Genomic DNA, 13,120 nt, shown 5'->3' on the forward strand with positions numbered 1-13,120 from the left:
TTGCCTGAATGTGACTTGACTTCTGTTTTGAAAAAATATACAAATAGAGTTCTGTTTTCCTTATGTGATGCTTTCTTCTAACGCACTTTAACACAGAAGCCTAACCTAGCTACAAAGAGCCCATCCACCGACATAGGCAACAGCTCTAAAGGGTATTTCGTTGTGTCACCTGCTTCTAGATCATCTGTTAGTTAACTGACTTTGTGCAAAGTCTCACCGTGTATAGCACTGCCTTGCTTGAGCAAGGACGTTTCTGTCAACAACAAGCTGTGTGTACTCTATCACTTTTACTAAAGTATGACCCATTGTAGAATGGATCCAGGAGTCACATGTGCAAGTGCTTTATGACCTAGCACCATTTGGTTTTGGCCAAGCAGTAGAGCAGACCTCAGGACCTAAGGAGGATGGTTGTGATTAGGTCAATAAAAAACTAGCAGGCCATTGCTGATAATTTTTTACTATATAATTAGAGGACTTCCTCAAATGCTTTAAAAAATGTGTATTGATGGAAAATACAAAGGAATTTTTCAAATACTCAATTTTTATTGGTAGTAGTTATCAAGAACAAAGTCCTCAGACTTCTGATGGGAAATCTGAACGACTGTTTCTCTTTTAGCTTGGACAAGAAGAAATAGATCCCTCTCATTAGCACTTTAATATCAGTGTCACATGTCTGGAAGGAACTCGTATTCATTTAGGTAAGCAACACACTACATAAATATCACAGCTGTTAGACCCAGGGGACTCTCAGGTGCTAGAATTGAGGACTCCTTTAATTGGAAGGGAGCTAAAGGGTCTACCTCCTACCTAGAAGTCCTTTCTATGTGGATATGAATTAAATTGTCCTGTCTGTTTTCCTCTGATGGGGTCTCTGTGGGCTAGCTGGCTCTGGTGTGTCCCTGACGACAGACTGAACTCTTTAACCATTTCAGACAGCTTGAAGATGTATGATCATTATTTGAAAAGGGAGAGAGGGAGGACTGTTTGTTTTCTCCACCACTTTGGCTTCTGAGGTTTCTTCAGTGTTAGGTTTCTGTAGGGCCCAGCTTTCTCCAGCGTTTGGCTACTGCAACTCTGTTCTGCTAAGCTCTTAACTCAGACAGAAGCAATGCAAACCAGCAGACAGAGCATCACCTTAAAAGTACTAAAACAGCTGTCAATCTAGAAGTCTACGCCCAGCAAAAACTGTCATAAATATTGCAAGACCCATGTTCAGATTTCCCCCCTTTTACAAATAATGTTTTGTTGTATTTCCCAGCTACTACAAGTGATCCAAATGTTCTTTGTAACAGACTTTTTCCTGCAGTCCAGGATCCAGTCAAAGATCTTGCATTAAGTTATATCTCTGTAATCTTTAATTTTACGCTATCTGCAACGTTTTGCATTTTTCGTGACAGTGATGTTTTTTATGAGTTCAGGCCATTTATTCTGCAGAATATTTGTCAATTTGGATTTTTTCTAATTGTTCCTTCAATGATTAGAATCAGGCAAACAGTTTTTGACAAGAATACATCAGAGACGACTCCGTGGTGCATCAGACTGGGGGCACGTGATGTCCGTGTGTCCCATTATTGGCGATGTTCAATTCTGTCACTTCCGTTGAGGCTGCACTTGCCAGATTTCAGATTAAAGGTACCTTTTTCCCTTTGTAAATTAGGATATCACCTTTGTGGGGTGCTGTTTTGAGACTGCAAGGATATCATCTTCCCAAGTAGGCCTTCATCCATGGCCTTAGCATCCATGTCAGCATCCTGTCCAGATGCTCACTTTTGAAGAAACATTTCAAATAACGATTCCTTTCAAATTCAGAAGTGATCATTGCTTTATAGTCTTAATAAACATTTTCTGTGGTTATTTAGTTGATGAGAGCTGTGATATGTCCATTTGGATTTTTTTCCCTCCAACACAAACAGCTCCAGGAATTGGTGCCACATAGAGGCTCAGCTTGCCTGTCTCCATGGAAGCTGTGGCCACAGCAGTGGCTTTGGAAGCCTAATAAGGAAGTGCAGTGGCTCACACCTGTAATCCCAGCACTTTGGGAGGCTGAGGTGGGCAGATCACTTGAGGTCAGGAGTTTGAGACTAGCCTGATCAACATGGTGAAACCCCATCTCTACTAAAAATATAAAAATTAGCTGGGTGTGGTGGTGTGTGCCTGTAGACCCAACTACTTGGGAGGCTGAGGCAGGAGAATCACTGGAACCCAAGAGGTAGAGACTGCAGTGAGCCGAGATCACGCCACTGTACTCCAGCCTGGGTGACAGATTCTGTCTCATAAAAAATAAATAAAGAAAGAATGACATCACTGAATACATTGAATGTGCTATTGATAACCAGTGTGCCAGACTCCAGATAACATGTGCCAGGTATCACCTACGTCTTTGATTTTGTAATAAATAAAAAATGGGGCCAGGTGTGGTGACTCACGCCTGCAATCCCAGCACTTTGGGAGGCCCAGGCTGATCACCTGAAGTCAGGAGTTCGAGACCAGCCTGGCCAACATGGTGAAACCCCGTCTCTATTAAAAATACAAAAATTAGCCGGGCGTGGTGGCAGGTGCCTGTAATCCCAGCTACTGGGGAGGCTGAGGCAGGAGAATCACATGAACCTGGGAGGCGGAAGTTGCAGGGAGCCGAGATTGCACCGCTTCACTTCAGCCTGGGTGACAAGAGCAAGACTCCATCTCAAAAACAAACAAAAAAAGGCAGAATCCTTGGAGAACTCTATTGTCTCTGTTTCCAGAATCCTAGAATTAAAACTTTCCTTTATCTTCACAATTTTCCTATAGTTTTTTCATGTCTGTAAGGATGATACCCTGAAACTTTCTTCTTGAAAAAATAAAGAAGGGTCCCCTCTGTCGCCCCTGCCACATGGATGCTCCTCACGGGCTTGAGATGGCAGCTTATCTCAGAGCATGGGATGATTTTTAACCAGGTGAGTGGAACGGGGCAGTAATAAACATTTTTAAAGGTTGGGGGCATATGAAGTACTCAGGATGTAAATAAGCTGGAACCAGCCTCCTACACTGCTGAGCTTTCAGGCCTTTGTCCCCTAGTCCCTTGGTGGTGGCCCCCTCCCTCCTCTGTGCCGTAGCAGAGTACCCGTCACCCCCTGCCTGAACCACTCCTGCACCAGGAAAGGAGCCCACCACCTCCTCTGGCAGCACCTCCCCTTTCTCCGTGCAGAGCCCCACTCTGGTGCTGAGTGAGCAGCGTTCCCAGCTCCCAGCAGGTCCCCAGAAGTCGGCCTTTCTGTTCAAAAGCTTCCAGCTGAGTCTCTGCCCATCCTCCTGCTCCATCCACCAGGAACTCCTTTTGCTCACATTTCAACAGTGCACGTGGGAGCATTTGTCTTGATGGCCTCTGAGATCATCCTGGCTCCGGATTCCCCAATGTGGTTTCCTTGGAGGCTAGAAGAGAATGGTTAAGGCAGGGCTTGAAGCCTGCAGGTTCTCTTTAGGAGAGCAGGTAATAAGATAGAAAATTCAGGACCCCGTGCAAAGCCTTTGTGCTTCTAGGATCCCCTCGCTACATGGACAAGGCTCAGGGTAGCCCCCCTTAGACCAGGTTTCCCTGTAGGGCTGCTGAGGGGTCTGGGGGTCAGCTGGCTCTCAGAACTGAGCAAAAGGCACTGCGTGACCTGGAAGCAGTTCTAAGGGCGAGCAAGAAGGGCAGGTGCACTCACTTGATATGCTGGAGCCTGTGGTTTCCAGACAGTGCTGTCGCAATGCATATCGCCCCGCCCATCCCCAGGGAAGTCTCTTGAAGACTAAGTGGAGAAGAGATGGAGACACACGGTGAGCCATCAGGGCAGAAGGAAATACCCGGGGAAGCAACACTGCATTGTCTGGGGCAGTAACCCAGGCAGATGTGTCTACAAGTGCCATGGCAACGCCAGGTGGGAGTTGACCCTGGAGACAGGTGTCTACAAGTGGCCAGATTGTCCCACCCAAGTGCGATGGAGGATGTAAGACCGTAAATGCAGATGTGAGTGACTTCTGACTGAAGCTAAGCAGACTCAACAAACCCAGCTGCAGTGGAATGTGGACTATAATAAGTCTGATTATTTATATTCAGGAGGAAGTAGCTACAGAGGAAATCAGGAGCATTTTATCCCATCAAGGAGGACCTAGCAGAGAACTCTGCTGCTCCAGGATGCAGGTAAGGCCGTCCAGCCACTTACTTGAGTCTCCGGAGACTTGAGTTTACCTTCAGAGCATTTGCCAGGGCTTTGGCTCCAGACACCCCGATGGCATTTCCTCTTAAGCTGTGGGGAAAGACAGGAAGCCTAGGGCATGGGTACAGGATGAGAGGTGATCCTGACCCCTCTGCAGGTGGGCTTGGGGCTGCTTGGCAGAGGAAACAAGTACTTCAGCAGTCACAGGAGGCCAGGGCTCTGCCTTCCTCACTCCAGGGCAGCAGGGCAGAGCTGGCTGTGGGAAGTAGAGCACACAGGAAGGGGAATGGCTGGCCCAGCCAGGTGGGTTGTTGGAGCCTTTCTCCTCTTCCACTCCAAACAGAAAAGCGGGTGTGAGATAAGAGAGGCAGCCCTCCATCCAGGCAGGTCCCCAGTGCCCCCAGCAAGGGCAGGAATTCTGAGGACATGCCTGAGCCTCAGAGCTGTAGCGTCATCCCAGGACTTTGGATCTGCCCAGAGAACAAGATCAGCCACCCTGAGACCCATAAACCGGGCCTCTAGATGTGTTCAGCCTGGCAAGGCCAACCTGGAGAGGAGGGCAAATGATAGCGACTCCCAGGGAAAGGCATGAAGTGGGGCTGGGAAGCTGGGACACTTGTGCTGAAATGAAGATCACTAGGATGATTTGTGAGTTACCTGTACACTTTGTTCCCATATCTATTCATTAAGGATTCATTGTTTTTTTTTTTTTTGGGGGGGGGGGGGGGGGGGAGCTAAAGACCATAGCTGGAGATTGGAATACTTACTCAAGAATCTCCAAGGTTCTGTTCACAGCCAAGGCTTCCCCTAGCACCTGAGCACCCGGAGCACCAATGGAGGCCACCTGGAGACTGGGGTAGGGCGGGTGCCGTCAATGTGGGCCAGCTGGGCCCACCTCCCTCCACACACTCCGTTCCCTTTCACCACCCCTGGATTCAGGGTGGAAAGTGGAGAAGCAGCACTGAGAATGGTTGGCCAGTGCTGTGTCTAGGCACTCCATCTCCTACCTACACTGTTGCCTAAGACAGAAATCTGGATGCTAAAGATACGAGAAATAGAGTCTGTCCCTGGAAGGGCTTGGGGAGAACGTTCCTTGCACCTCCTCATTACTACTATCTAGGGGTTTGAGCCCCCAGTTGCTAATGTAATATTTCCTATAATAATACTAGGAAAATCAAATACACCTTCCTTGACTTGTAAACAAAAATAACGTCTAGGTCAGGTGTGTTGGCGCACACCTGTAATCCCAGCACTTTGGGAGGCTGAGGTGGGCAGATCACCTGAGGTCAGGATTTTAAGACCAGCCTGGCCAACATGGTGAAACCCCATCTCTACTGATAATACAAAAATTAGGCTGGGTGTGGTGACGCACGCCTGTAATCCCATCTACTTGGGAGGCTGAGGCTCGAGAATCACTTGAACCCAGGAAGTGGAGGTTACAGTTAGCTGAGATTGCGCCACTACACTCCAGCCTGGGTGGCAGGGCAAGAGTCTTGTCTCGAGAGAAAAAAAAAAAACCTCTAACATGAAAGGATGGTGAAGGGTCTGGCTTCCTGACTGCTGCGCACATCTAGGACTTACTAGAGAGCAGTGAGGGCTGTGTTGACCTTCAGCGCATGGGCCACCGCACACGCTCCGTCATCCCCGATGGCGTTCTCCTGTAAACTGGACACAGGGTGTGACCCCTTTGGGTGCATGGGGCACACGGAGCGTTCTAGCAAGGCCCTGCGGTGCTTGGACCTGCCGGGTTTAACTGACTACACACACCATAGACATAGACTCCCAGGGTTTGCCTGGGGATAACTGCCCTTCCTCTGCAGGCCCTGCAGCCCGCTGCCTCATACTAAGCACACAGAAGGGTCTGGGGGCCTGCATGAGTCTGAACCGCCAGAGGCAAGCAGGAAATGGGACACACAGAGTGACCATCAATAGGGGCTTGGGACCCAAAAAGGGTTGCTTTTCACAGCCAACCAGAAAATGAACTTAAAGCCCTCAATCCCTGAGCCATTCTTGTTTGTCTTGTTTTCTCTTGAGACAGGGTCTCACTCTGCCACCCAGGCTGGAATGCAGTGGTGAGATCACAGCTCACTGCAGCCTCAACCTCCCAGGCTCAAGCGATCCTCCTACTTCAGCCTCCTGAGGAGACTAAAATACTTAAACAGAGACTGGAACTACAGGCACATGCCACCATGCCTGGCTAATATTTATATTCTTCTGTAGAGATGGGGTCTCACTATGTTGCCCAGGCTGGTCCTGAACTCCTGGGCTCAAGCAGTCTTCCCACCTTGGCATCCCAAATTGCTGGCATTACAGGCAGGAGCCACCATGCCCGACCTCCTTGGCCATTCTTGCTAATTAGGGTTTTGTGTCATTCTTTCGCCTTCTAAATTGGAGGGAACTAGCAGGCCCTGAGTGACTAAGTTTAGCTCAGGTGCACATTGATACATTCAAGGCTAAGAGCTGTTTGCGTTTATTATTTTAACAGACATTTGGGTGTGGCCGGGCACAGTGGCTCCCGCCTTTAATCCCAGCACTTTGGGAGGCTGATAAGGGTGGATCACTTGAGGTCAGGAGTTCGAGATCAGCCTGGCCAACATGGTGGAACCCCGTCTCTACTAAAAATACACAAATTAGCCGGGAGTGGTGGAGGGCATCTGTAGTCCCAGCTACTGGGGAAGCTGAGGCAGGTGAATCACTTGAACCCAGGAGGCAGAGGTTGCAGTGAGCCGAGATCATGTCACTGCACTCCAGCCTGGGCGACAGAGTTAGACTCCATCTCAAAAAATTAAAATAAAATTAAAAAGACAACATTTCAGTGCGTCTCATGTGCTAGGGGTTGTATAAGGCAGTGGACCTGAGTCCCCTTCTCGAAGCTCAGGTGGGAAGACGTGATTAAATGAGCAGATATAACAGACCAAGTGCAGGCTGCAGGGAAAAGCAAGCAGCGTCTCCCACCCCAGGGTGTCCGCAGAAGGCTCCCCAGAAGAAACAAGTCAAAACCCAAAGTGGGCAGTGTGCCTGGCTCAGCTAAGGAACCCAAACGAATTGAGTTCCTGGGGAAGTGAGAAATGAGTCCAGGGAGGGACAAAGGAAGCAGATTTTAGGGGCCCCATGAGCCACCCTGAGGGGCTGTGTGTACTTTACTCCACAGGCCCTGAGCGGCCATTCCTGGATGGCACCCAAGATGGAACAGAGCTGCTTTGGAAAGGTCTCTAGCCAGCAGTGTGAGAGGATGGACTGAGGTGGAGGCTGCCACAGGGATGGAGGTGAGTGGTGCCGACGGCCTGGGTGGGGGCAGTGGACGCAAAGGAAATCGAGTGGGTGGCAGGGACACAGAGGGGACTGACCCAACAGGACTTGACAGGGAATAGGAAGCAGGAGGTGGGCAGGCACAGCGGCTCACACCTGTAATCCTAGGACTTTGGGAGGCCAAGGTGGGAGGATCACTTGAGCCCAGGAGTTCAAGACCAGCCTGGGCAACATAGTGAGGCCCCATCTCTTAAAAAAAAAATGTAAATATTATTTTAAAAAATAAGTTATATGCTGGATGTGGTGGTTCACGCCTGTAATCCCAGCACTTTGGGAGGCCAAGGTGGAAGGATCACTTAAAGGTCAGGAGTTCGAGACCAGCCTGACCAACATAGTGAAACCCCTTCTCTATTAAAATAAACAAACAAACAAACAACAACAACAACAACAACAAAAAACGCCAGGCGTGGTGTTGGGCACCTGTAGTCCCAGCTACTCGGGAGGCTAAGGCAGGAGAATTGCTTGGACCCGGGAGGCAGAGGTTGCAGTGAGCCAAGATCGTGCCTCTGCATTCCAGCCTGGGCAACAGAGTGAGACTCCATCTCAAAAATAAAGTAAAATAAAAATTACAGAAAAGGAAGTGGGAGGTGAGAGTGAAGTCCTTGTTTGTAGCTTGCACAGTTGGTTCCATTCACAAAATGGGGAAACCAAGAAGCAGGTTTTTGGGAGAGAGAATGCAGGGACCCCATACCCCAGTGAGACCCTGAGGGGAGGTGCCGAGGGGGTGTGGATGTGCCGGTCTGGGGCTCAGGAGAGAGGCCTGGGACATGGACATGGGAGTCGTTAGGACTTTAAAGATCACTGGAGCCCAGGGAAAGAAGAGCTCCAGGAAAAGAGATGCCAGGCAAGGGAAGATGACATGGGACAGATCCCTGAGGAGCCCTGCGCTGAAGAGCCAAACAGAAGAAAAGAGGACAAGGCCCAGCCAGAGGGGACATCCTGGAAGCTGAAGGAGAAGAAATGGTCAAGGAGAAAGACCGATGAGGCTCCAAGGGTTAAACCTAGAGTTCCCTCACGCCCCAGCGACTCCACTCCCAGGTATATCCACCCAAGAGAAGGAAAGCTCACGTCCACACAGAAACTGCACAAAGGTCCACAGCAGCGCCGTTCCTGACAGCCAAGTAGGAACAACCCAATGTCCATCAGCTGATGAATGGAGAAATAAAACCTGTGTACTCATACAATGGCTATCATTCAGCCTTACAAAGGAACTATGTATTGAGACAGGCTACAGTGTGGATGAACCTTTAAAATCTGACACCAAATGAAAGACGCAAGCCGCAAAAGGCCACGTGTTGTATGATTCCATTTTTGGCCATGTGTCGCACAATTCCATTTATATGCAGTGTCCACGGTAGGAAGATCATGGAGACAGTAGATTAGTGGTTGCCAGGGTTGGGGGAAAGGGAGAATGGGTAGTGAGTGCTAACGGGGACAGGGGTTCATTTTGGGGTGACGGAAATGTTGTAAAATTGATTGTGATGGTTGCATCGCTGAATACACTAGAAACCAGTGAACTGTATACTAAGCGGGAAGATCTTCTGGAGTGAAGATTATATCTCAATAAAGCTGTCATATGTATATATGTGTGTGTATATATATGTGTACATATATGTGTATATATATGTGTGTGTGTATATATATATTTTGAGACAGAGGCTCGCTCTGCCGCCCAGGCTGCAGTGCAGTGACATGATTTCCGCGCACTGCAACCTGTGCCTCCTAAGTTCAAGCGATTCTCCTGCCTCAGCCTCCCAAGTAGCTGGGATTACAGGCATGTGCCACCATGCCCGGCTAATTTTTGTATTTATAGTAGAGATGGGGTTTCCCCATGTTGGCCAGGCTTGCCTTAAACTCCCGACACCTCAGATGATCCACATGCCTCAGCCTCTCAAAGTGCTGGGATTACAGACGTGAGCCAGCGCACCCGGCCAATATATTTAAAAGGCAGACAAGGACTGAAATGCGCCCGCTGGCCTTAGGGAAGAGGAGGCTGTGTGCCAAGGGTCACTGGATTGAGCCTTTCCCTGGTGCGTACCACCAGGTTCACCTGTGCCCGACAGCCCCCGCCCTGCAGACCCTGGGCAGGCCAACTTACTCTAAGCTGGTGAGGCTCCTGTTGAGCTGTAGTGCTTGTCCCAGGGCCTGGGCAGCGCCGGCCTGGATGAAATTCCACTGCAGGCTGGGCAGACACAGACACATGTGACTATGTAGCCCTGGGGCAGAGCCAAGGAGGCTCTGATGGCAGGGGGTGGAATCCCTGCAGGCTGTGGCAGGAGAATTCCTGCAACCCCTGCCCAGGCTTAGTTCTCAGTGGGTCACATGTACTCCCTGGTGAGCCGTGGCCAGAGGGCTGGGGAATAAGCAAGGAAAGACGCCTCCAAATGAAGCATGGGCACCTGGAGGCCCAGCTGTGATCACCTCTTAACACGTGTCTGTCTGTGGGTCAGGAGAGCACAGGATGGGGCACAGTCTGCTGGCAGCAGTCTAGCCTGGGCAGCCCCTGAGACCTTTGCAAGGGGTGTCCCCAAACCAGGCTTGGCCTGTACATCATTGGTTTGGGTGGAGCCCGGCAGCTCTGCAGAAGGGGGACAGGGCAGGGTGGAGAGCTGCAGACTCACTGAAGGGAGGTGAGGGTACGGTTTTCTCTCACTGCCACTGCGATGGCCTGGGCACCCTGGTCGTGGAGGAGGTTGGCTGTCAGGCTAGGAGAAAGGGAACAGGAGCAAGTGAGCGGGGTGCTGGCTATGAAGCCTCCGGTCCTTGGTCACCAGGGATTCCAGGGCTCAATGCCAGGTCACACAGCCAGGACGTGGGGGAGCTTCCTGGGGATATGCTGCCCAATGGCATGATCACATCCTCATCCATCCCCACCAGCTGAGGCAGATGGTGTCATACCAGCCTCACCCTCATGCAATTTACACTATGAGAGTGGGGGACTTGCCACCCGATGCCAGGTCTCCTGGTTGCACCCTCCCCAGCCAGCTCCTTCTCCAACCCTGTGATGCAGCGAGGGTGCCCGTCAGCCCAGGCTCAGTGTGGGTGTGGTCATGGCATGAACAACCTGTGGAGTCACAGGCCCCCACCACGTACTCCAGGTTCTTCAGGGTGCTGTTGGTGCAGAGGGCATGAGCGATGGCCTGGCCTCCCTCGGGACTGATGGAGTTTTCTCGAAGGCTGAAAAAAAAGGGAAGACCTGAGCTTCTGACCAGGCAGATGAGGCATGTGGCAGAGCCAAGCCAAGGTGTTTAGGCTTCTGGAAGCCCAAGAAACTGTAGGCAGGGGACCTAGGGTTCTGCACAGTCTGGGCTGAGGTGTGAAGGAGCCAATGCCAGCGAGCCAGTGCTGGGCCGGCCAGGCGCCCCCGCTTTAGGATCATCCACAGTACAGGGAGAGGATAGGATGACAGGGCCCCAGAGGTGCGAGGGGACAGGTGGCTCAGCGTGCCTCTGGGAAGGGAGCAGCAGAATGGGCCACTGTGGGCAGCAGCTGTCCTCTGCACCCCAAGAGATCAGGAAGAGGGCCAGGCTGCCAGGAAGGCTTCCCCAGCAATAGATATCCCTGAGACAGGCTTCCCAGTGCCAAGTCCCTGCAGACAGGTGCCCAGTCAAAGAAACGCCATGTTTGGAGAGGGTAGCCGGGACGTACCTGAGGCTGAGGAGGGTCTGGTTGGTGCAGAGGGCCCCCATCAGTGCTGCCACTCCTGCGTCACTGATGGAATTGCTCTGCAGACTGCGGACAGAGAAGGAGGCACCCTAGGTGTGGCTGTTGCAGGACCCAGAGGGAGCTGCCCTGTCCAGTCTGGGACAGCAGGCACTGGGTTCAACAGGGAGTTGGGGGCTCCAGGGACAGTGGCGGCCACGCTGCTCCTCTCATCTCTCTTTCCTCGCCCATCCCCTCACCTAGCCCCTGCCAGGTGAGGGCAGGTGGGTTTAGCACAACAAACCTCCAAATTTAGACCCTGCCTTGATGTGGGTGGCCCCAGACAGCCTCAGAGCAGGGTGTGTTGGGTCTGCAGCCCCCAGAGGGAGTGGTGCAGCAGGCTCCCCAAGTGTAGGTGCAGCGCTGAGCTCTCCTGCCCCTACCAAAGCTGCTACAGCTGACTCCCTCTCTAGCCACCCATGCTGGCTTCTCAAGGACACTTGGAGCTCATCATTCCAAACACTCCAGACCCCACCCCAGCCCCCACTGTCTAGGGAAATGGAGCTAGTGGGGCAGGGAGCACTGAGGACAGTGTGTACCCAGGGTTGATGTTGGCAGGGAAATGGCCCTGGGGGACAGCCATATTTCAGGACTGCCAGCCCACCATCTACTGGAAAGAGAACACAGGGGGACTCGTCACCCTGGCAGGGGTCAGGTGGACTCACTCCAGGCTCTCCAGGCCCTGGTTCACCTTCAGGGCCTCGGCCAGGGCCTTGGAACCTCCATCACCAATACTATTACTGGAGAGCCTGCAAGAGAAGGGATATGGATGAGCCAGCCTCTGGGAGTTGCCGGGCAGGGCTGGGCGGAGGGATCAGGGTCAGGGAAGCCCTCATGGGAGGGCTGGCTCTATTGTCTCAAGGGTGGCCAGTGCACAGTTTGTTCTGCCTGAGGCCTGTTGACTGTAGTCTCTGCATGTGACCACCTGTTGCCTGTAAGAAATCAGGATAGCAAAGTCCCTCTTGACTCCCTGGCAAGAAGAGTCAACCCTTCAGTGATAAGTATTTTGGGGGGTTTTGTGAAGATGGTCAGGAAATGTTTTCTTCTGCCAGGTGGGAAGATAGTAAATGTGAGCCCAAGAAGGTCGGGGTTCACCCAGTCCTGGGAGTTTCCATTCTCTTCGGTTAGTGCTTTTGGAGTCCAAAGTCAGCTAACCAGCACCCACACATCCATCATTCTATCCATCCACTCACCCATCAGTTTATCTACTTACCCACCCACTCATTCATAAATCCATCCATCCAGTCATTCATCCATCCATCCACCTACCTACCTACCCACTTACCCATTCATCTGTCCACTGATCCATCCACCCACCCATCAGTCTGCTCACCTATGAATTTGTCTGTCCATCCACTCATCCACCCATCCATCCATCCATCCACTCACCCATTCATCCACTCATTCATTCAACCATCCATCTATCCACTGACCTGTCCAATCATCCACTTATCCATTTATCCATCCACTCACCCATTCACCCATCCATCCATTCATGTACCATCCACCTATCCACCCATCCATCTCTACCCACCCATCCACCTACCTATTCACCCATTCAACCATCTATTTGTCTGCTCATCTACCCATTCATCCAGATACCCACCCATCCATCCATCCCTCCATCTACCCACTCACCCATTCATCCACTCATTTATTCAACCATCCATCCATCCATTCACCCATCCACCAATCTGCCCATCAGTTCATCCTTTCATCCACTCATCCACCCATCCATCCATCCATCCACTCATCCATCCATCCATCCATTTATTCAGCCATCCATCCATTCATTCAACTATCCATCCATTCATTCAACCATCCATCTATCTATCCATCCATCCATTCACTCATTCATCTACTCATTCATTCAACCATCCATCCATCCATCAGTCCATCAGTCCACTCAACCATCCATCCATCCATCCATCCAC

At 51.1% G+C, this 13,120-nt stretch overlaps 1 protein-coding gene across 10 annotated transcripts in view; it reads right to left on the reverse strand.

The window, feature by feature from the left end:
* Positions 1 to 523: 523 nt before the first annotated feature.
* NLRC3 (NLR family CARD domain containing 3) overlaps positions 524 to 13,120 on the reverse strand; it is a 44,487-nt gene continuing 31,890 nt past the window's right edge. For 9 of the 10 annotated variants that reach the window (XM_026447583.1, XM_026447584.1, XM_026447580.1 and 6 more), the window contains 10 exons: positions 11,852 to 11,935; positions 11,133 to 11,216; positions 10,578 to 10,661; positions 10,106 to 10,189; positions 9,583 to 9,666; positions 5,757 to 5,840; positions 4,943 to 5,026; positions 4,182 to 4,265; positions 3,684 to 3,767; positions 524 to 3,408 (listed from right to left, as the gene is read on the reverse strand). In XM_026447583.1, coding sequence (XP_026303368.1) covers positions 3,318 to 3,408; positions 3,684 to 3,767; positions 4,182 to 4,265; positions 4,943 to 5,026; positions 5,757 to 5,840; positions 9,583 to 9,666; positions 10,106 to 10,189; positions 10,578 to 10,661; positions 11,133 to 11,216; positions 11,852 to 11,935 — 847 coding nt within the window. In that variant the 3' untranslated portion in view covers positions 524 to 3,317. The remainder of the gene's footprint in view (positions 3,409 to 3,683; positions 3,768 to 4,181; positions 4,266 to 4,942; positions 5,027 to 5,756; positions 5,841 to 9,582; positions 9,667 to 10,105; positions 10,190 to 10,577; positions 10,662 to 11,132; positions 11,217 to 11,851; positions 11,936 to 13,120) is intronic. The other variant, XM_026447578.1, reaches the window with a different exon arrangement.

The sequence above is a fragment of the Piliocolobus tephrosceles genome, chromosome 17, assembly GCF_002776525.5.
Source record: "Piliocolobus tephrosceles isolate RC106 chromosome 17, ASM277652v3, whole genome shotgun sequence".
NCBI lineage: Eukaryota > Metazoa > Chordata > Mammalia > Primates > Cercopithecidae > Piliocolobus > Piliocolobus tephrosceles.